Source organism: Euprymna scolopes, chromosome 17 (assembly GCF_053919585.1).
Source record: "Euprymna scolopes isolate OS-2025 chromosome 17, ASM5391958v1, whole genome shotgun sequence".
NCBI lineage: Eukaryota > Metazoa > Mollusca > Cephalopoda > Sepiida > Sepiolidae > Euprymna > Euprymna scolopes.
The window spans coordinates 94,426,439-94,448,938 of NC_136498.1; the positions used below are offsets into that span (position 1 = coordinate 94,426,439).

The 22,500-nt window shown below is 31.7% G+C and overlaps 1 protein-coding gene across 2 annotated transcripts in view; it reads left to right on the forward strand.

Moving 5' to 3' along the window:
- LOC145296849 (uncharacterized) overlaps nucleotides 1-22,500 on the forward strand; it is a 156,770-nt gene that overhangs the window by 54,730 nt on the left and 79,540 nt on the right. Inside the window, exon 1 of one of the 2 annotated variants that reach the window (XM_080142979.1) lies at nucleotides 11,347-11,472. The exons of the other annotated variant lie outside the window; for it this stretch is intronic. Coding sequence (XP_079999105.1) covers nucleotides 11,399-11,472 — 74 coding nt within the window. The 5' untranslated portion in view covers nucleotides 11,347-11,398. Of the gene's footprint in view, nucleotides 1-11,346; nucleotides 11,473-22,500 lie in introns of those variants that run through there. 2 annotated transcript variants of the gene reach the window in all.

Sequence of the window (22,500 nt, forward strand, 5' to 3'; positions counted from 1 at the left end):
TAAAACTTTTCTAAAAATCCAATCACTAATTATTATGGGAGGCTGCCAACAAACTGAAATATGATGAAACGCTGGGAAAATAACGTACTATAATGAGACGTTTTGCCATGGTCCTTTCAGCATTGAATAACTGCAGCTATAAAAATATGAAAACATCTATTTTCTTTAAATGTTTGCTTTACACATCCCACGATATCCTCTGACCCGCTTTGAGGCGTGGTCGTTGGGAAATAGTTGAGGTGGATCGTTGGATAGAAATGGCGTTGTGATTAACTTGCAGAAAGTAAACTCCATCCCATGATGCATAGCCTTTACTTTCTTTTCCTCTTTCTCACCTTCAGCCACGTAATATTCCTGAATATAAATGAAAAATGCAAAAAAAAAAAAAAAGAGAAAATGAATTGCATGCTTTCTCTGGGGAGCTTCACCAAATGATTGAGAACAGAAATTTTGACCAAAGGGCAGTTTTGTTGTGTCAACATATGTGTACATTTACAGATTATACTGAAGTACTTGCTAAATGCTTTTTTTAAGAAATGTTTCATCGTCCTCACACACTCAGCACCTGGAAATGGTCATTCATCTGCTGCTGGCCAAGCTTAATGTTGCTTAACTACAGTAATCCAATGAAAACCGGTGTGTAAATGTGATTATGCAATATATATATATATATATATATATATATATATATATATATATATATATATATATAAACATTGTAAGGAGTCTATGCAGATCGATCAACATTTCAATATTTCCATATCTCATCACAACTCCAAATCTTGCTGTCAGAAAATAATTTTGAATAAAATTTTCCCAGAATACAATAAAAAATACAAAGAGAAGAAAGAAGAAGAAAAAAAAGAAGAAACAATTGCATCTTTTTCGTCTTTTTCGTAGGCTGTGTCCAATTAAGGTCCACTCATTCGCCTCTCGCCCCTTACCTCCCACAACTACCCAGGACGTGTATCTATGGCCGGCCATAAGATAATTTGATTCCACCTTACTTGGTGTTTGTGAAAAGGGCTAGTATATATATATATATATATATATATATATATATATATATATATATATATATATATATATATATATATATTAGTGTTGGGACGCAAGGATCAGAAAAACTGCAACTGGAAAAATTCGAGCCTGATTTCTGATTCTAAAACGATTCTTTTAATTTTTTCTTGACAATAAAAAAATGAAACAAACACACATTTATTTATTAGAAGCTATAAATGTCATTCCCAGAGTTAACATTCATTTTTTACAATCTAATTTATTTCTTTTAACAGCCTATTACTAGCTAAACATTTCAGGGAGTTCACACTTTATATTAGAAGATTTAAAATGCTCTGAACAAGGTTTATCAAGTGCCATCTGGTCATCAGCTTCTTTTGAAATAATTAATGTTTATAGAACTTCTTGCTTTTTTTTTTTACAAGGTGGTCACCACTTATCAAGGCCCGGAAGCCACTCAGGGATAAGGGTTATTGTAAGTAAAGTATGTTAGTGTGGAGATTTAATAAAGTGTCTACTTAAGAGGGCGGTTTGTCAGGAATTTGTTTATGTTGGATTTGAAGATCCAAGTTGTAGTCAGGTGGGAAGCAGGCAGACAGAACAGAGTTTCACAGGCGTGCAGTTCTAAGAAAGAAGCTTTGTTCATGGAATCTACGTTTTGATTTAGGCATAGATAAAGAGTGGGGAAAGTTTTTGACAGTGGATTCAGCTAGACGGGTATTTTTCGTAAAAGATTGGCGAGGGGGGACCAGAGATTGGAGTTCAGACGAGCACCTGCCATGGAAATAACTATAAAACAAAGATAGGCTTGCAACATCTCTTCTGTGGGAGAGGGGTTGCAGGGAAGAGAAAAGGGCATCCCCCACTAAGCCACAAAGTCTATTTTGTACTCTGTCAAGGCAGGATAGGCTGTTTTTAGCAGCTCCTGCACATATATGGCAACAGTATTCCATTCTTGGACGTACTTGGCTTTTATATACATAAAGAATTGCATCATTAGTGAGATACCTTCTGGAGCGGTAGAAGGATCCCACCATTTTTCCAGCAACCTTGGCAACAGACTTGATGTACGTGTTCCATTTCAGATCAGAAGTGAAGGTCAAGCCCAGAAGCTTGTCAAAACATGGGGCTTCTCCTAGACGAGAGCCATCCATTTCAATTGATGCCAGATGAGGATAAGAGCGTTGATGATGTAAAGATAGGAGTTTGGTTTTAGATGCTTTGGACACAAGTGAAAAATATAGATAAAAAGATTATCAAAATCTTAGATAAAATACATAAAAAGGAAAACCTTTAGAAGTTTTCTGAATTAAAAAGGAAATTATGTCTACATTTTAACAGACTCCTACCCTAAAAAAAGAATGAGATTCGGTCATTTGCTGCTGGAGTGAGCCAAAGTTTGCTGGTTGTAGAGGGGAGTCTCAGAAGATAGGCAGTAATAGAGAGTGAAGTCTGCTTAGAGGTAGTCTGTGGTAGTTAGCCCTGAAAAGGGGTGTTTAAAGTGTAATAGTTTGTGGTAGTTAGTTTTGAAAAGGGCTGCTTAAACTATTGTTTCTACTGCTGCTAAGACCCTTTGGCTACTGGGCTTAGACGACTTGACTGGGGGTGTCAAAGTTGCATTTTGGGAGGCTTTCTGCTCCTTAGCCGACTTAAAAGTTTTTTGTTTTTTTTTTAGATGAATGCGCTCTCTTCATGAAAGAGTGCTGATATTTCAGGAATAGTGCTGATAAACATACAAATGACTATTATAAATTCCTTACTAAACTTCTTACAATCAAAAGTGTTTTAGATGTGTATTTACTGTGTTTATATTAATTTCGGTTCCAAATTAAAAGTTTGTTGTTTTTGTTTAGTTGTGAAAAGTTAAATTTTATGTTTGTGTTCTGTTGATTACGATAAAAACAAAATGGAAATCGTAAAGCATGCATATGTTGGGCAACTTCAAGGGTTTTCAGTCATGTGTCTGTTTTTGCCAAAAAGGATAGCCATTGTTTGTTGTTTTTAAGTGGAAGTGGTGATTTAACACACACCGCGACAAGGTTTCTAAATAATAACATAATTATTTCAACACGATTCGTATTCTGCATAAGTATCTTTTGTGTGTTCAATATTTGGATTTAATTTTTCTATTTACTTGGCTTTCCGCATGGGTAAATCGGTTCTTAATGTGGGAACACCGGCTCCCCCCAAAAAACAGGGCCACTCTGGATTTGAACAACAATAAACACGGCTTAGCTTAAGTCTAGAAGGATTTTTACTTCATTGATGGAGGACAGAATAGACTATGTGTGGCATCAGAACAGATAATACACTTTGTTCCTTGCAAAAATTCCAAGGAAGAATGTATTGATAAAATAGCGCCCGATAATTTCAGACTGGGATTTTTATTAAACATATTTCAGAAGCGAAATGTTTCTGTCCATATCACATTTTTAAAAGTACAATTACCACTGATTTCTCCTTCACTGAAAGTACGGAAAATGAAAAAAACTTTTGTTTCAACATTTTCCAATGCATTTTCCATTTAATAACTTGCAGAAAGTAAATTCCATCCCATGATGCATTTAGCATTTAATATTTCGTTTGTACACGTGGTTGAAGGGGGGATCGAAACATTTCGTGTGCTGACATTTTTGTTTTTCTTTAGCAAATTTCAGTTTTAAATGATTTTACTGCACATGAAAGTGGGGGGGATTACTATTTCATATTATTAGGTTATTATGGGATTCATTTTCAAATTTATTGAATAATAGGTACCTCACAATATAATCTCCTTTCCCATATTTAACACGGTGTAATTTTATATTATACCATTCAATAGAAGCCTAAATAACATGTTAATGATTTAAATATAAAAAAATCCGTAATGGTGAATAAAAGGAGACAGGAAGTTTTAAACACAACAGGGGTCTCTCAATTTAGCTATGGAAGCACAGAATCCATACAATTTTCAATTATATTTTGTTTTTTTTTCACCTCCTTATAATTAAAATATATAAAAATATGTAAACTCTTTTTCATGAATTATTTTTTTTATTCTTTAATCGCATAAAAAAGATATGCGATTAAAAAAATAAACAAAAACAATTGATAAAAAGTTTCTCTATTTTTATAAATTTTATCAATTTTTTGTTAATATATTTTTTCAAACATATTTAATTCTTTTTTTTTTGTTTTCAAATATAGTTAGTTTTATTATTTAAACCTGCGTAATCTATTATAATATTTGCCGCCAAGTAGTTCTATCTGCAATCCTTACCTAAGCATATAATGCATTAAATTGTTGCTGTAATTTTACCCATAAGTGGCGTGTGTTTTCTGGATTATTCTTTAAAGCACCTTGTATTAGAAACAAGATACGCAATGGAAACGTTGGAGTGGAAAAGATATGCGATTAAAAAATTAAAAAATAATTGATAAAAAAGATCGTAATAGATTACGCAGGTTTAAATAAAAATAAAATAACTACATTTAAAAAAAAATCATCGCATATCTTTTGAAATAACTATGTTTCAGTTAAAAAAAAAAACATAAAATATAATTGAAAATTCTATGGATTCTGTGCTTCCATAGCTAAATTGAGAGACTTATATGCCAACTTCAGTTGTAATTAACACTTCCTGTCTCCTTTTATTCGCCATAACCAAAAATTCAGTGTAAAAAATAGTGAAAATACGAGACTAAAATCGTGTTTACTTTATCAATGTCTTAAAACAATGTTCTTTATGTAGTGAACATTTTTACCGAGCAATTCAATTACAATAGAAAAATGCGAGCATGAAAAGTAAAATGGTTAAGATTTAAACATGGAAAAGTAAAGGACGTGTAAAAATATAATAAATTCATAACTTAAAACATTGCAGCATTAAGCATTGATTATATCATGTTATAAATTGATTTAAAAAAATTCTTAATGCTGCTATATTTTAAGTTACAAATTTATTATATTTTTACTTTTTTTATCTTGTCCTTTTCTTTTCCAGTTTTAACAACTAGTCCTTTACTTTTCCATGTTTAAGCTTAGCCATATTAATTTTCATGCTCGCATTTTTCTATTGTAATCCATGATTTTTCCAGGCTTCCAATAAATTCACTTGTTCTTTGTTTGATTTCAGTCTTATTTTTTTGCCCCCATAAACACATATGTAATAACAATGTACAGCACTCGTCTGCTTTCAATAAAATCCCTCCAATTATCCCCCTTTCATGCTTTCATTCTCTTTTTCACATATTACTTCTCTTTTCGCGACAGCAATGAATTAGTAGCAACAGTAGTCGCTGAAGCTACGTGGTTGCTATGGAAACCAGTCATAAAAAGCGTCGCTCACCTCCTTACATATTTTTACAATTTTGAACACTAGGAAACTTTTGTTTTACTGAAGGAAAATTGAAAAAATATTTTTTTTTTTACAATATAGCTGAGAAGGTGATCTATAAACTGTAATAATTGTTTGAAATTTGGTCGAAAAATGAATGAGGAGTGAAGCTTTAAAGCAGTTCTAAATGGCTAAAACTGTCACTTAACCATATATTCAAACACGGTAGTGTTTGAAGGATAAATTCGAGCAAAAATCATGTAATGGTCGAATTATTGCGAAGTATTTTGGGTTTTTTTATATACTTATTCACTTTTGAATTAATTCATATTTAAAATACAGTCAGAAGCAGAAATGTGTCATTGAATTCCTCCATGCATCATTGAGCCGATCAAATGTCATTGCATCCGTTGAACGTTTACAAAGCTAATGTTGTTGATATCAGCATAGTTTAAAGATGGGTTCATCGATTTCAGAGTAGCAACAGAGATGCGAGTGATAAAACAAAAATGTATTCAGAACAGTAGTGACTATGTAAAAAAAATACATTCTAGAGCATAAAAGGTTGCTAGTTTTAATGGTACCACTCCCATCTTTATAAATCTTCAATTTTTTTTTTTTGTAGTTAAAAAATAGGATGTATTACTTTTGAAACGACTCACGCATACACACACACACACACGTTTTTGGGTGTCGCTAAGAATAAGTGAAGTAAAAAAAAAAAAGCAAATAACACTGGTTCAATATTTAAATTTAAAAAATCGAAAAAAAAAAAAACAAAAAAAACATCTCACACCACGATTCGAACCCAAAACGTTTTGATAATGAACCAAGGCCTTAAAAAACTGAGCTAACGCGACGTACATGAAATTTGTTCGTTTTTTCAACTATGTAAAGTAAATCAGGCCACGACGTCATCTGACGCATGCGTAGAATCGGTCATTGTCACGAGAGGACCGTTTTTGTTGACCCCCTCCCCTGTCGAAAATTGTCAATTTCGGGGTGAAAAAGTTAACGTTTTTGGCCAATTTTTCAATATTTTTCGAGCAAAGGATGGAGCGTCGATGTGATACTGAGTTTGTGAATTTTCGCCACGTCTGTCGAAAGATTTTAGCAGACATCCAAACATACACACATATATACATACATACATTTTCGCTCTTATATATATAGACTAGCGAGGGGTACCCGACGTTGCCCGGATGTTTGGAGGTGTGTGTGGAAACTCCGGGGGTGGAGGGGTTAAAAAAAAAAATGTAATTATGAAGATCGAACCCGAACCGTTGAGGCAAAGTTGTAAATTAAAGTGTGAAACAAAAAATGTACGACGTTAACCAGTGCCCCACCGCGAGATGCTAACGGGAACACGTTTGAATTTATTTAATTACTTGGATTTGGCAGGTGCCCATTTTAATGACTTAATGAGGTCAAGTTTGACTGCGGGATAGTATTTCATTTACTGCGGAATGCTTTTTTCTTATTTTTATTTTCCCAAGATGTTATAGGAAAAAGACTAACCCACATGCGGCGAGCGACAAATGTTGAATATTTATCTTCCCGAAATCGAGCAAATTAAATAGACAGGCGAGCTTTGTTGTTAACTGTGAGATATTACGATTTATATGTGATATAAAAAGTTTTAAAAGTTGTGAACCGACCGACCGCTTCTCTGAAAAAAGCTTTTTGTAGACGTACAGAAAAAGTGAACACACATACATACATACATACATACATACATACATTTTCGCTTTTATATTTATAGATTACAGTGAGATAATATTTTCACAGACACACACACACATATATATATATTGCATCAAAACCTCTAGCCTTAATGGAGGAGAGACTTTGGAAATATCTCCAGCATTAAATAATCCTTATACACTATACAATTTACTTTCTGTATGAAAACCAAAGAGAGGATATATAACATACGAGAAATATTTTGAATCAAGTCTCCTCTTGCTGTTATTTCAGATCATTTGAAACGACAGTAGCTAGTTTTAGTCTCCCATCTATCCAGGCCAGAAGTTTTTGAGATATATCAGATATTTGTAATTCATATGCAAAACTAGGAAAACGAATGACTATGATTGAAATATTGGTAAAGGTGCAGTATCTTCCCACCCACAAAAAAAATCTTCTAAAATTACCATTATTATAGGTTTTCGAGGGTGCTGAAAACGAAAATACCAGGTAAAATCCCAGGAAACAAGTAGTCTCCAAGATATGAAGAAATTATAGTTTTAAAAAGTGGGGGATCGCGTTTCTATATTAATTTTATATAAAATGAACACCCACTTTATAGCCATTTGGGGGGCAGCGTCTGTTATTTTTTTTAGGGGTGGTATTTATTTGTTAAGTGTGGCCTGGTAGATCAACACAAAACCTACCTTAAAAACTTGTTATCAGGTTTTCAGGTGTGCTGAAAACGAATACTGCATTTAAAGTTTCTGCAAATAAGTATTTTTTCAGGGATTAAGCAATGTAATTCTTTATGTTATAAGTGGTGGCCATTGTTGTATGTGCAAGTGCGCATATTTTTGCTTAATACCCGGAAAAATACTAGTTAGAAAATTTAAATGCAATATCTGTTTTAAGCACCCGAAAACCTTTAGAAAACAAGTTTTTTAGGTGGGCTTTTGTGTTGGTCGTCCAGATCACAATAAGCACCAGCCCTAAAAAAATAACGAACCCTCCCCAGCCCCCCCCCCCAAAAAAAGATGGCCGTCGAATGGATGCTCATTTTATATTAAATTAATATAGAAAAGTAATCCCCCACTTTATGAAACAATAATGTGCAACCTTAAGGCCAAATGTCACATAGTCCACTATACAATTCAGGTCATTAGCTTTCCAACGAGCTTTCATTTGTTAAATTCTGATCAATAGTCACCAAGATTTTTTAACTTATAAAATTGCCATATATATATACAATGCCCAAGAGCATCAGAATCAGCCATTAAAAATGGCGTATATAAACTTGAATAAATCAACTTACTATCTTTCAAAGCTTATAACTACTTGAAAAATGTAATTCAAACCCTTTTTTTTTTTCAATTAAAGGAGCAAAGACAAAATTTTAAAAAAATAACAAGTTTAATAACAAATTATGCAATATTTGTTTTTTTTAATCGGTTTTCTTTAAAAAGGATTTAAAGGAAATCAACGAAATTTTACTTAGTTCGATTATAAAAACATATATAAATTACAAAGAATCACTTACCTATAAAAAATTCTATTTAATGTGTACTTCCATTGTTCATTGTTAAGAATTTATCCATATTTATACTTATATTCCATGTCCTTTTTAAACTTTTTTAAATACTTAAATACTTTTTTAAACAAGGATTAAAAAAAAAAAACAACACAAACTCAGATTTATTGACTGTTCAAATAAAGGAAGAGAAATCTCTGATTTTTTTCGCGATTATCTTACGGTGACTTATAAACGCCAGAATTAATGTCTTTTTATTGCATGCTGTTAACCAAAATTAGTATTTTTTGGGCATCCGTAGATGAAAAAAAAAGCACACATTCACTTTCCATTAAACAAAAAATCCAGTCGACCGATTTTTTTTTTAATTCTCTTAATGAAATACACGAGTGTTTGATTATTATATCTTATTTCTATTTTATCGAGTAAATTTTTTTTTAGATATCTAAAAAAAAAGAAAACATTGAATGAAGTAGAAGAAATTGCCGCCAGCTTCCGGTATTTACTTGACGATATAAGCATAACATGAGCTTTCATTAAAAAAAAAAAAAAAAAAAGAAAATCAACATGGTTTTAAAAAAAAAGAAGTTTTTACACTTTGGACTTTACAGGTAAATTTCCAAAAAAACACTTCTTTTTTTTTTGTTTTAAATTAGAATATTTTATTTATTGATCTTTTATCTTCAATTTGTGATATATAAAAATTTGGTACGTAAATTAATTATCTAAATTTTAATAGACATTTCAAAATCGGGAGGGTGAATTAAAAAAAAACGTTTGTCTAAAATATTATATTCGGTTTATTGGAAAGAGCATAAAATTTCACATTAACCCTGAAAATATCGTAAAAATTGAACGAATAGAAAAATTTTGATAGATTTTTAAAGTTTAAAAATTGGAAAAAAATTTCACTCGTAAAATTCAATTGATTTCATACGTAAAAAAATAGCTGGTTGAACGTGCACCGACACTTTGTAAACATTGTTTTTTTTTTTTTAAGAAAAAATATTTCTATTATTTTTTAAACAACTTTAATAGTTTATTTTGGAAGTATATTCCATACAGAAAATAAATAACCCACTTTAAAATGAGAATTACGAGTTTTTAATATTTTATTCGAAGTTTTCTGTTATAGGGGTGTCAAACATTCCCCCAAAATTCTGATACACCTAGCGGAGGACCGCTTGAAATATAAAAAATAAAATATTAAATACAAAAAATTACATCGTTTTCATGCTTCAAAGAACCTTCATAACCTTGGAATCACTATTCTAGAAGCACACATGGACTTTTAACATTATATTACTCGCAAGGAGACCCGACGTTACCCGGATTGAATGAGGATCAATAAATGCTTCCACACTGGAGTATTTTTATTGACATCAAAATTGGTGAATCGCCCATTTTTCAATCAAATCGATTGACTGCTCTAGTTGGGGGACCTATCGCGGTGTCGGAAAGAAGCTTCACATGGCTCCCACAATGACTTAGTCCACAATACACTGTAGTGCGTACATTGCACTGTAAAGAACCTACTGTTAATTTTATAAACATTTTTTTAATGGCTTGCATTAAAGTTCAAGATGCAAAAGTCAAGTATCATGCTTCAATTATGTTCTAAACAGAAACATTCATTTCGAACGCGCCCTTGTCATATCAAAGAACCTGCTGTTGATTTTATATGCCTGGCCTTACTGCTTGTGCGGTGATAATGGCTTGAATTTAAGTTTAAAATGAAAAAGTCAAGTATTATGAAGGAATTGTGCTTTAAACAGACACATTCATTTCGAACACGCCCTTTCATATAAAAAAACCTACTGTTGATTTTATACGTCGGGCATTTCGGCTTGTGTTGTAATAAAACTTCTCGAATGTTCTTGTGATGTTAGGCTGTGTAAGGTGTTAACTTTGATCAAAATCATTTGTTCCTTCTTTCATCAGATTATTTCGATTATTGATCATCGATACTTATCAAAGATCTAGAAAACCTATTTAAGAACACCGCCAGGGTTTGTATTACTGTACACATAGATTCGAAAAAGTTGTCCAAAAACAAATATATAACAAATAAATGTTATCAAAGGCAAGATAAGTTACTTTTCTACCAAACTGGATACATTTTTTTGTTTTTATTCAATGAAAAACATGCAGTGTTTACCGATGTATTGGAAAATTCAAAATGGCGCCCGACACTCTCTTTTACATGGTAAGTTTGGGAAAAGGTGTTATAAATAATAAACTAGATAAAATACTATTTAAAAAACACCGAATATATGTCAACTTATGTCACGGTAACATATAATGAGCGATTTTCTAACAGTATTTTGTCTAGTTTATTATTTATAACATCTTTTCCTGAACTTACCGTGTTAAAGAGAGTGTCGGGCGCCATTTTGAATTTTCCAATACATTGGTAAACACTGTATGCTTTTCGAGCTGAATAAACATGTTACATTGAATAAAAACACGAAAAATATATCCAGTTAGGTAGAAAAGTAACTTATCTTGCCTTTGATAACATTTATTTGTTATATATTTGTTTTTTTGACAACTTTTTCGAATCTATGTGTACAGTAATACAAACCCCACCGCCAAGCACATAAAGTACCTTAGTGTGAAATGTTATAAAAATCAGCCCAGCATTTTTGGAGTCCATAGAGAACTCTCTCTCTCTCTCTCTCACACACACACACACACACACAAAAGTTCCTCATATATATATATATATATATATATATATATATATATATATATATATATATATATATATATATATAAGACAGACAGACATATTTTTGTCGCCCGGTAGTTGACCACCCACGCGTGCCATTCCCTTAAACAGGACATGTGTTGTCGTGTCGTTATTCACACTTACTGGATATCTTACTATAAGATGGCGTCTTTTTCGGGCATCAAAAGGTTCGTATTATTACTGTTATTATTTTTAAAATACATACAACAATCACTTTTCTTACGTGTTTATCAATTTTCGAATATACATGACTTTTCTGTGTACAGAAATATGAACTTAGAAAAGACTTTTTTCATCGATTATAATTAAGTTATTAAGTTTGAAAGCTGATACAGCAAAAATAAAGTTCGTATTTTTTTCTTTAAGCATGGCGCGAACTATGAATTTATTATCATGGATCGCTGTGAATTATGATATCGTTTATATTGTTTTCTCTCCTGTGATTATTTTATGAATTAAGTCTACAGTAATTATACGAGAAAGTGATATTTTAAACAGTGTATAATACTAGCCCCGAGCGACTACTTTTCTTCTTTTTTTTTCTCTTCTTTTTCGTAATGCGATCGCTGACTGTCTTGTCAGAAACTGTTAAACAAAAAAGTTGTCAACTTCCTTTCGTCTTTCTGAATTTAAAAAAAGAAAAGAAAAAAAAAGTAAATAAATCGTTCGGACTCTTAATTACTTTCCATTGTGTTAGAATGTAAAATTACTGTCTTATTTTTATAGCTGGTATTACATTATATTTTGCGTAAAAACAAAACACACACAAAACAAAAAAACAAAGCAACTTAAATAAAGAAAGATAGTGCGTTGATTTAACTGTCGTTTTTTTTTTTTGTGTAGATATTTTTTATATGTGAACAATATTTTACAAAGATTAAAAGATATTCTAAGTTAATTTTGTTTAAACAACAAAGATTTGAATTTACGAGAAATATATTTGGTAAACGTTACTATTGGCAACGTAAGTTATTTTTACTGATAGTGACAGTACACTGCTTGTTAAGATGGTCGACAGATCGATTTATTTTTTAAATATGTCGTTTTAAACAAAAACAATATTACTTCCTTAATTGCCATGCCGAAAATAGTAATATATCTAAAAATTACAAAAATTCATCTAGTGGAAAGTTATTTATCGTTAAAAAGTAATATTTACGGAAAATTGGGTAAAATTGCATTTTTCTTAGACATACAGTAGACATTAAGAGTCTATAGTACACAGGGAACAACATAAGTCGAAACGAATATTTTAGATTACTTGTTCGTGGCGTGCAATATTCGTTGTTTATAGCAATAGACTTTCTACTTTTTTTTTTTTTTTTACTAAAAACACAATAGCAGTCGACGACTCGACGTTTCTGAATTTTTGAGATGAGGATTGGTTATTTGTATTATTATTCATCGGACTACTGTTCTCATCTTGAGTATGATTTTCACAACGTTTCGGTCGATATAACCTCCGACCTTCTTAAGGTGTATCTTGTCGAACTCTGGAATGTTTCTGTCGAACTCGGGAATTTGGACAGAATTGCGAGCGGAACCCTTTATTTAAGCCATGACTGGATAGATGTCCTAAGTAATTCGCAAGGACCTGTGGCGCGCCGCAGTGCCAATACTGGGAAAAATCAATTGTACAAGTGATTCTCCTGAAGGTGTGGCCGACCGAAATATACATCTGCGAATTACTTAGGAAGCTACAGCTACATCTGAAGGAGGTCGGAGGTTATATCGACCGAAACGTGAAAATCACACTCCAGATAACAGTAGTAGTCCGATGAATAATACAATAGCAATTGTTCTATTCGATGAATTTTCGTAATTTTGGATTATTACTATTTTCGACATGACAGTAGTAATATTGTTTTTGCTTAAAACAACAGATTTAAAATATCGATTTGTCGACAATCTTACAAGCACCGGAAATACAGTTAGGAAATGAGTAAAAATCAATTTATTTCAGTTTGTCATTTGTGATCTATTTGCGTTAAATTAAAAAAATATATTTAATATCAATTCTAAACATGGTAAATGTGACTATCGGAATACCCTGACTAAATCACCGCTAATAAAATCGTCCGCATCCATCAAATTTAAACACCAAACCGGAATTCGAAAACGAAATGAAATTTATTTTTATTATTACCAGAAAAGATGTACTTCTGTCATTATTTTGGTTAGAACGAATTAATATTTCGTTATCTTTCTTACTAAAATGAAATCAAATTGTTAATTCAGTTATATTTTTTCCATGCTAACCTATTTTACTCTGTTATTACTGTTGTACTATTTTTTGTTTCGTTATTTATTGCGTTTCATTTTCAATGAATTTTATTCAAGTACTCATAGGAAAAATAAAAGAATTATTACATTTAAGAAAGATGGTTCTCATCATGTTCCCACAGATAATGAAACATTTTAATAAGAAAGATAACAAAATAGTAATTCGTTCTTACTAAAATAATAACAGGGAAATACATCTTTTCTGGCAAATGCGTACACGAACTAAAATAAATGAAAAAATAAGGGTAAATTTTAGTAAAATTTTACATTAAGGCCCGTCTCACGTTCATATATAATAAAATACTTGTTTTATAGATTTCGGTGTGCTAAAACGAATCTGCAAACCGTTTCCGTCGCAAAAAAATAGTTTTCATGATATGAAGAAATTACTCGCGTACCAAACAACTGCCTTGTCACAGTGTAGTTGGCGAAAATTTTAAATTAGACGAAGAAGAAAAAAAAAAAAAAAAAAAAAAGTAGTTTTCCAAATATGAAGCCATCTAATTCTGTGTTATCACGGCTGGTCATTTTTGTACGCGCAAGCGCATTAACCCCTGAACTTGGGACTCTTTTCCATTTCACAGCCTAGCCTTCGTTTACGTTACGCACGAGCATAAATGAAGGCTGTTAAATGTTCATTCGCGTACTAAACTGCCTTTTCACAGTGTAGTATTGGCGAAAAATTAAAATTCGACGAAAAACAAGTAGTTTTCCAAATATTTAACCATGTAATTCTATGTTATCACGGATGGCCATTTTATACGCGCAAGCGCGGGACGACCACATGTGCGCGCTTGCGCGTACAAAATGGGCACCCGTGATAACATAGAATTACATCGTTTAATATTCGGAAAACTACTTGTTTTTCGTCGAATTTTAATTTTCCGCCAATACTACACTGTGACAAGGTAGTTTGGTACGCGGGTGCACATTTAACAGCCTTCATTTATGCTCGCGCGTAACGTAAACGAAGGCTAGGCTGTGAAATGGAAAAGAGTTCCAAGTTCAGGGTTTAATACCATGCAAAAGAAATCAAACAAAAACTTTTTAGCCAATAAACACAAAAAATGCACCCTCTTTCAGGTGGCCAGAAAGTGGGTGCTCATTTTAAGTTAAATTTACATGGAAAAGTGATCACCCACTTTTCGAAAAAGTAATTTCTTTATATCATGGAAACGTTTTTTGCGACGGAAACGGTTTGCAGGTTCGTTTTTAACACACGGAAATCTACAAAAAAAAAAAAAAAATATATATATATATATATATATATATTGTTATATACGAACGTGAGACGGGCCTTAAAGTAAAATAATGCCTAAATTTTTACGCCGCGACCCCTAAAAAAAAATGATCTATTATTATTATTATTTTTTTTTTTTTTTTTTTTTGCCTAGTACGTTTAAACGGCCCTTATAAAGAATATAAGAAAAGAAATTTTGTAACCCCCCCCCCAAAAAAAAAATATAAAATGTAACATTTTTAGAGTAGGGATCACTTTTTTATATAAATTTAACGTAAAATGAGCACCCACTTTTTGGACACCTAGCGTTTAGCGGGACATGTCACCCCTAGCATTTTCTCAAGTTTGGCGATTAAGAGGACGGGAAGGGGGGAATTCAAGCAGGACAAATTCAATTATTTTTTATTTATTTATTTTTTTTTTTTTGCGGGGAGGGGGGGGATTAAATTTGAAACATAAAATAACACGATGAATTTAATTTTTTTTTAATTTATGAGACGATTCTGTACTTTTACCTAACAATTTCATAAACAAAACAGGTCTCACAACATGACAAATTCATTTTTTTTTTTTTTTTTTTTTTGGTGGACGGAGAATTACATTAGAAACATAAAATAACGATACATTTCATTAAAATTCTTTGGGTGTTGGGGGGGGGTTAAATTTGAAACATAAAAAACACGATAAATTGAATTAATTTTTGTTTAAAGTAGCCTGGTAAACCAATACACAACCTACCTTTAAAAACTTGTTTTCTAGGGTTTTCGGGCATGCTGAAAACGAATATCTGTGCGGTATGCTGAAAACGAATAATAAGTGCAGCAATAAATAAATTTCGTTTCATTTCGTTTTCGAGTGTTCATTTCGTGTTCGGCGTTTAAGTTTGATGGACCCTGACGAATTTTTTAGCGGTGATTTGGCCAGGGCATTTTATCTTCCGTAATTATTTTAAGAAAAAATAAAGTGGCCTCTAGCACTTTACCTTCTGTCAAATATCCTACGTCTTATTACTTTACTCACAACTAATAATTAGGGAACGTAAAATGCTTATGACTTCGAGTAAATATTATTTTTTAAACACAATAGGGGTAAATTTTACGATGTATTCCCAAACAGTCTCTTCACAACTTTGAATAAAATTAATAGTGAACGTCACTTTTTTTTCATTTTCTTTTTTTTTTTTTTGTACATTTTAACCACACACAAGGCACAGTGCTACGTTGATGTAGAGGGCTACTATCTGTTTCATAAGTTGCAGGGATACTATGTAGGGAGTTGAGCAGCAAGATGTCTGTTTACATTATACTTGAACTTCTGCATGTCAGTATAGTCAGGGAAGCAGGAACCCAGAATGGAATTCCAAAATCTAGCAGTTCTGGGAAAGAAACTATGAAAAGTAGAAGGCTTTCTGATATCTGGGGATCTCTGTGTAAGGGTGGGACTTTGCTGCTTATCGGAAGTATTTACGTCGAGGGGGTACAAGGGCTTGTAGTTCGTCGGAGCATTATTCTAACATTAAAAAACTTGTAAAATGGGCAGAGGGATGCAACATTTCGTCGATGGAATAGAGGTTGAAGCTTAGATGACAGTTCGGGACCTATCAGGTTGGCGTGTCTCTTTTGAACCCTGTCCAGGAGTGGAAGACTAGTAGCAGATGCAGCAGGCCAGGTGTGACACCAATACTCCATACAAAGGGCGAATGATGGCCTTGGAATTAAAATCAATTTATGTAATCTGAAGTCATGACTAGGGCTATGACAAGAGCATATTCTTTTCATTGTTTTGACTCTTGAGTATATATCTGACACACTTAGACACAGTTAATCAATTGAGAACCACATCACTCTATCTAAAAACATAAGATATTAACTGATATATACCTGAGAGTCAAAATAATGAAAAGAATATTCTCCTGTCATAGCCCTAGTCAATACAAAAACCTGGAACGTAAACCATGAGTAACGAAACGAAGTAAAGGTGTGTTGTGAATGATAAAATATTTTTAAAAAATCAACTTTTAATTAGTAAAATATTTACAAAGATATTTCTTTCATGGATGATTTGTAAACGTTTCTTGTGTTAGCCATTATTAAATAGTATTATTGAAAATATTAAAATTGCTTGCTTTATTAATGTTAAGTAAGTTAGTTTCATTTTTACATAATGCACTACTTCCGGGTTCAGTAAAACGCCTTTTTGTAAAAATTTATATTATTCTAGCATATATACACATTTCTAGAGCGTTTTTACCAAGATTCCACGTGTAACATTAAATTGATTTTAACTCAAAATGATTCCTCCTGTAGAAAATGGTTTTATGCTTTTTTTTTTTAATTAAAACATTTTTATCGCATATACACATTTTTTTTTTTATCACATTCCGCTTAGGCATTTATTCGCAATAGATTATATATATTGCTAATACTAAGATTGACCATATATTTTATAAAAATAGGTTGATTTTTTAGTGATTATTTTTTTTTGTTGTTTCTTAGATTAGTATTTTCTTTTTCTTTTTAGGTGTGTATTTGTATTGAGATACACGCAAAATGTCGCAGTGTAAAATAAAATAACTTGTTAACGTTTCAGGGTTAGGGCTGAAGTGTAGTAAGTGTCATCCTCATTAAAAAAAGAAATAGTTCTTTGACACGCAGGCCGCCTGGCATTCCCGGCCATAAAATATGCATTGATATTATATTTTAATTCCTGTAAATTTCGTATTTATTTTTATAGAGCCAATTCTCCATTGATTATTATCCAACATATAATAATGATTTCCAAAAAGTTATATAAAAAATGTCTTAGATACCATCCGCTAGAATCAAAATCAGAATGTTTAGCGTTCCAGCCTTAATTGTTATTTATCTCTCCAGCGTTGTTACCATTTGAGCTATCAACAGGTGGATGTGAAAGGTTAAAAAATTTGTGCATGCAAAAAAGTAACGGTAGTTTTATTCGACTTACTCTGCCACATTCAACTGTTTGGTTTTCAATTTTGACCCCTAAGCAGCAATTTTTATCAGCTAAAATCCAAATCGAAAGTGTGCTACAGGTTTAAATACTCTATATATCAAATATTTCAACTCTGTAGACGAAATATTCAGTGAGGAGTTTGATAGGGACTTTTCATAAAACCAGGTCATTTAATATATATATATACTAGCAAGCCATAAGCTTTCTGATTAAGGTTGTTATAAAAGTATCCTGTTTATTATCGATGTTTTCATTGTTAAAGCAATGCATGTGGTTAGAAATTCATGCTTCTATTAATGTTGATGTAATGCCAATATAAGTGTAGGATTTGAAATGCACCTGAGCCCTATTGCTATTGTAGAAATTTCTATTGAGGCTAAGAGCAGAGTAGATATTTAAGTGAAAGTGATTTTTATTGGTATTTTCTAATGTACTAGAGTCTGAACTTATATAGTTAATAGTCAACGGATGTCTAGGATTAGGATTAGTGGGTAGATTACCATTATTACTAATTGAAAAATCTGATTGATTTTCTGGAATTAGATTATTAATATTATGATAATTGGGAATTATCCCATGTGGATGGAGAGTTTGGTTTAATAGAGAAGTATCTATTGGGTGCTGAATTACTGTATCTTTATGGGTGCAGTCATTTCTTAGTGGGCAATTTTGCTGATTTTGGCAGTTGCAATTTGTTTTAGAAGATAAATGGAAGGAAGTTGTTTGAGCCTTTTTTATTTTCCTATTATTTGATGTAATAATTGTCTGTGCCAAATTAGGCATATTAGAGTAGGATATCTTAATCAAATTTTTATTTAAGATGGTGCCATACTTATGTGGAAATTTGAAAGATTTTTCAACGATCTTAAAAAATTCCTTAGGTATATTAGTTTTAACATTACAGCTAAAGGGGGGGGCGATGCATTTCTTTTACCTCAAGCAATTATGTGTATTTGACTGATTCTAATTAGCCTTACATTTAAAATTATATTCTTTTGGAGAGGTTCATTTTTGATTGCATTAGAGTGATTGGTTATATTAGTTTTATTTCGAGTCATATTATGAGTGATTACGGACTTTAACTTGCTAGTGTTGCTGTATTCTATTTTCTTTGTATATTCTGAATTTTTAAACTATCATTAAAGAAAATAGTTTTGATCGAAGGTTCTTTTTGTAAGTTGAAAGTCCAAAAATTCTCGCGACAGACGGAACTATAGATTTAATAATTGAATTTGGGTGATTTAAACATAAAATAGTGTCAAGTTGGGTTTGTGGTAAGGGCTGTAAGATTCGGAATTGAGGTTAAATGAAACATCTAAAAAGTTGGATGTCTTCTTATTAGGGTTAACATCAATGAAAAGGCCTAAACATTCGGTGAAAGTGTGAAGTTTCTTGATAGTATTATTCTATTCTCTTGGTCTGGCCCGTGTAACAAGTAGTGCATTATCTCTATAAAGGCTCTCTTGTATATACTTAAATTCAAGCTTGAGTTCCTTCAATAGAAATAGTTCACTTTCATCTTAAATCCTATGCAATTATGCAGAATGTAGCTCAGATTGATGGATCTAGTGGGACTATTTCTATTGGAAGGAACTCAAGCTTGAATTTAAGTATATACAAGGGGGCCTTTATAGAGATAATACATTATATATATGTATATAATTTCCGTGTGCTAGAATATTTTCATTTCAAATCCTATGCAATTATGCAGAATGTAGAAACTAGAATTTAGCGTAATAGCGTAAATAAAACCAATCTTTTAATAAGAAACCACAAAACATGAATAAGTAATTAACGCTTGTTTTTTAAAGAATATGCAAATTAGTTAACCTTCATATAGTCTCTCGCATATTTATGACTGAATATATTAAGAAGTTCATTTTAATAATTTTTAAATTGAAAACGTAAGCTTTCTTATATCAATGTCAGAGTGAGAAAAAAACTCAACTTTATAGATATTAATATCTAGATAGATTGGAGCAATTTTTGTTTTTGTTTCTAATCTGTATTACATCATTCACAGTAAGTCAGCTTTGTTTTACATTTAGATTTACATTTAGTCTTCGCGAGGAAGTGGTAAATAATCACATTTGGCTAAAATCAGTGTAGTATGTGTTGTCCTCGGTTAAAGAAAGAAACACCCTTTTAGATTAGAGCAAATTTTTTTTCCTTTTTTTCCCCTCCCCCAATCCAAAGTGACATTTTGAGCAGCTAGATGTAAAACCGACACTGTCTCTAACTTTGCCCTCGTGGAGAGGCAAGTAAATAGGGACACTATAAGAAATTTTGACACTACAGCATTTGAATATCACCAAGCAAATTGTTTCCATTTCAGGAGTGTTTCTTAGAATTAATAAAGCCTACCCCTCCCTTCCCGTTTCGAGAACTGCTTCCTAACTTTGTTCCTATTTACAATGCCTCCCCACAGGACAGTTAGACACCAGGGTCGTTTTTTAACGTGGAGAAAAGGAACAAAAATAAAAATTGTCTCAGTCGTGAAGGATTTCTCCTCCACTGGCAGAGAACAAGAAATTGAAGTGCAGCATTTGAAGAACAGATACTACACTTTGATCTTGTCCGTAAGGCCAAGTTTGATGGTGCGGAAATTTTAAAGTAAAAAAAGAAATATATAATTAAAAAAAAAAAAAATTTTTTAATTATTTTGTCTTAGATTTATGATTTATCTGAAAGTGATGTAATTTTTCTATTTTAATAAAATCAATTTCTCTGTTTCTTAAAATCCTGAGATGTGTTCGTTTGGTATCAAGTTATTTATCTCTTAACTTTTAAAGGTCAAGTGTGAAGGAATTATCTGCTAAAAGGTGTGACGGATTATTGTTAATTGCTGAACCAATGAACGAAAAGAATAGAGGGGGGGGACTATCCGTTACCTTTGGTTGTGGGGAGGGTAGATCGAATTTATTTAAAACTATCTTGCTTTGCCGAATGTTGGTTCGCTATGCTTTGCAGAGTTTGCTATTTGAAATACTTGAAATATAAATTTTAGATAAACATTTTACAATAACTTTACTGTAAACCCCAAACAAAATCTTTCTCCTGATTTATTCATATACATTAATTTTGTCAAATTCAATACATATTTATCTTTTAAATGTGATTGTAAAGAACAGAAAATCACACGGAGGATCATATCACGTTAAATTTATATGTGAAATTAATTCTCCAAAAACAGGGATCTTTTGCAAGATCAGAATGCTCCTCCTCTGGAACATTGACTTTTCAATCCCAATTTCCGACCTTAAAGTCACATTTCTTGCAGTGAGAGAAAAATAAATATCACTAAACTTTTCAGGGTTTTCACTGGACCGCCTTAAAAAAGTAGAATCACTTTTTTTTTCTTTTTCTTTTTTTTGGTGGAGGATGAGGGTTTATTTAGCAGTGTATTATATCTACTATAATACCGATAATTGTTTATAAATTTAAAAATGAAGCTAACTGAAACTTTAAAATATATTGTAATTTTAATTTCTATAAATAAAAACTCAATTCAGTGTGTGAATGTGCAAAAACATTTTTTCAAACATTTTCAAAATCAAAACTAGTTTCATCTGATATTTTAAAAAAATTTCATTTTTATCTTTTTAACGTGTGTTGTCAATTGTTTTGTTTCAGTAAGTAAATTCTTAGTCAAAAATTCTTTTATCCTTCTCTCTTTCCATAGTTAACCGCCAGAAATGGCTATTTTGCAGAAAAATAAAATAAAATCAGCTATATTTCTGGATTTGTTTAGAAAGTCAAATATGAACATACAATTAAAAATGTAATGAGAATGTTCGTAAAAACTAAACCTTAAATAAATGCCAATTTAACAATAGCATAAAATTTTTGAATGGCCAGTATAACCTTAACAAGTTGGGTGGGGTATCCAGTATCAGTGCTAAGACTATATCCACTCCCCATTCAAAATGAAGCATCATTATTCACCGTAAGGTGATTGAAGAAATTTCTAGAGAATATTAGATTAAAATATAAAGATGACAATCTTATTTCTCAAGCCTAATCAAAATTTGGGTTTTTTTTCATTATTGTAACAAAATTCAAAAATCGATATATTGGATTTTATGTGAAGCCAATTGGTAGTTACTAAATTGTCATATCACAGCAATGAACATATCCAAACAAAGAACGATAAGGCAGATAATTAATTATTAATGAAAACGATTTTCAAAGACAGCAAAAATTAAGTTTTACTAAATTGGTCAAAAATTTTCAGTTTTCAAAAAAGATTTATCTCCATTTTGTTACAATTAGAACTCTCTAGTTTTTTTTTTGTTGCAAAACTCAATTTTTGCTAATTGTCTTTGAAAAACTATTTTCATTAATAATTCATTTTCTACCTGATCGTTTTTTTTGTCATTTTTAGATATGTTCATTACTGTGACATTGCAATTAAGTAAATACCATTAAAAATGAAACTAGTCTTAGATTTGATTATCTGCAAGGAACATTAAATCTGGATAGTATATGAAAACGTGTGCAGAACACACTATGTTGCAGCTATGGTCATGTTGAAAGAATGAATGAGAGTGCTTAGATTGTCTTGATGTAGAACAGTTGAGGTAGTAGTCAATTTGCAAAGGTAGGTCATCAGATCTAAGCCTGGCTTCACTTCCACATCATCATACTGCATAAATATGCCTGATAGACCCTTCCTTTGGTCAACAATGGTAATACTCTA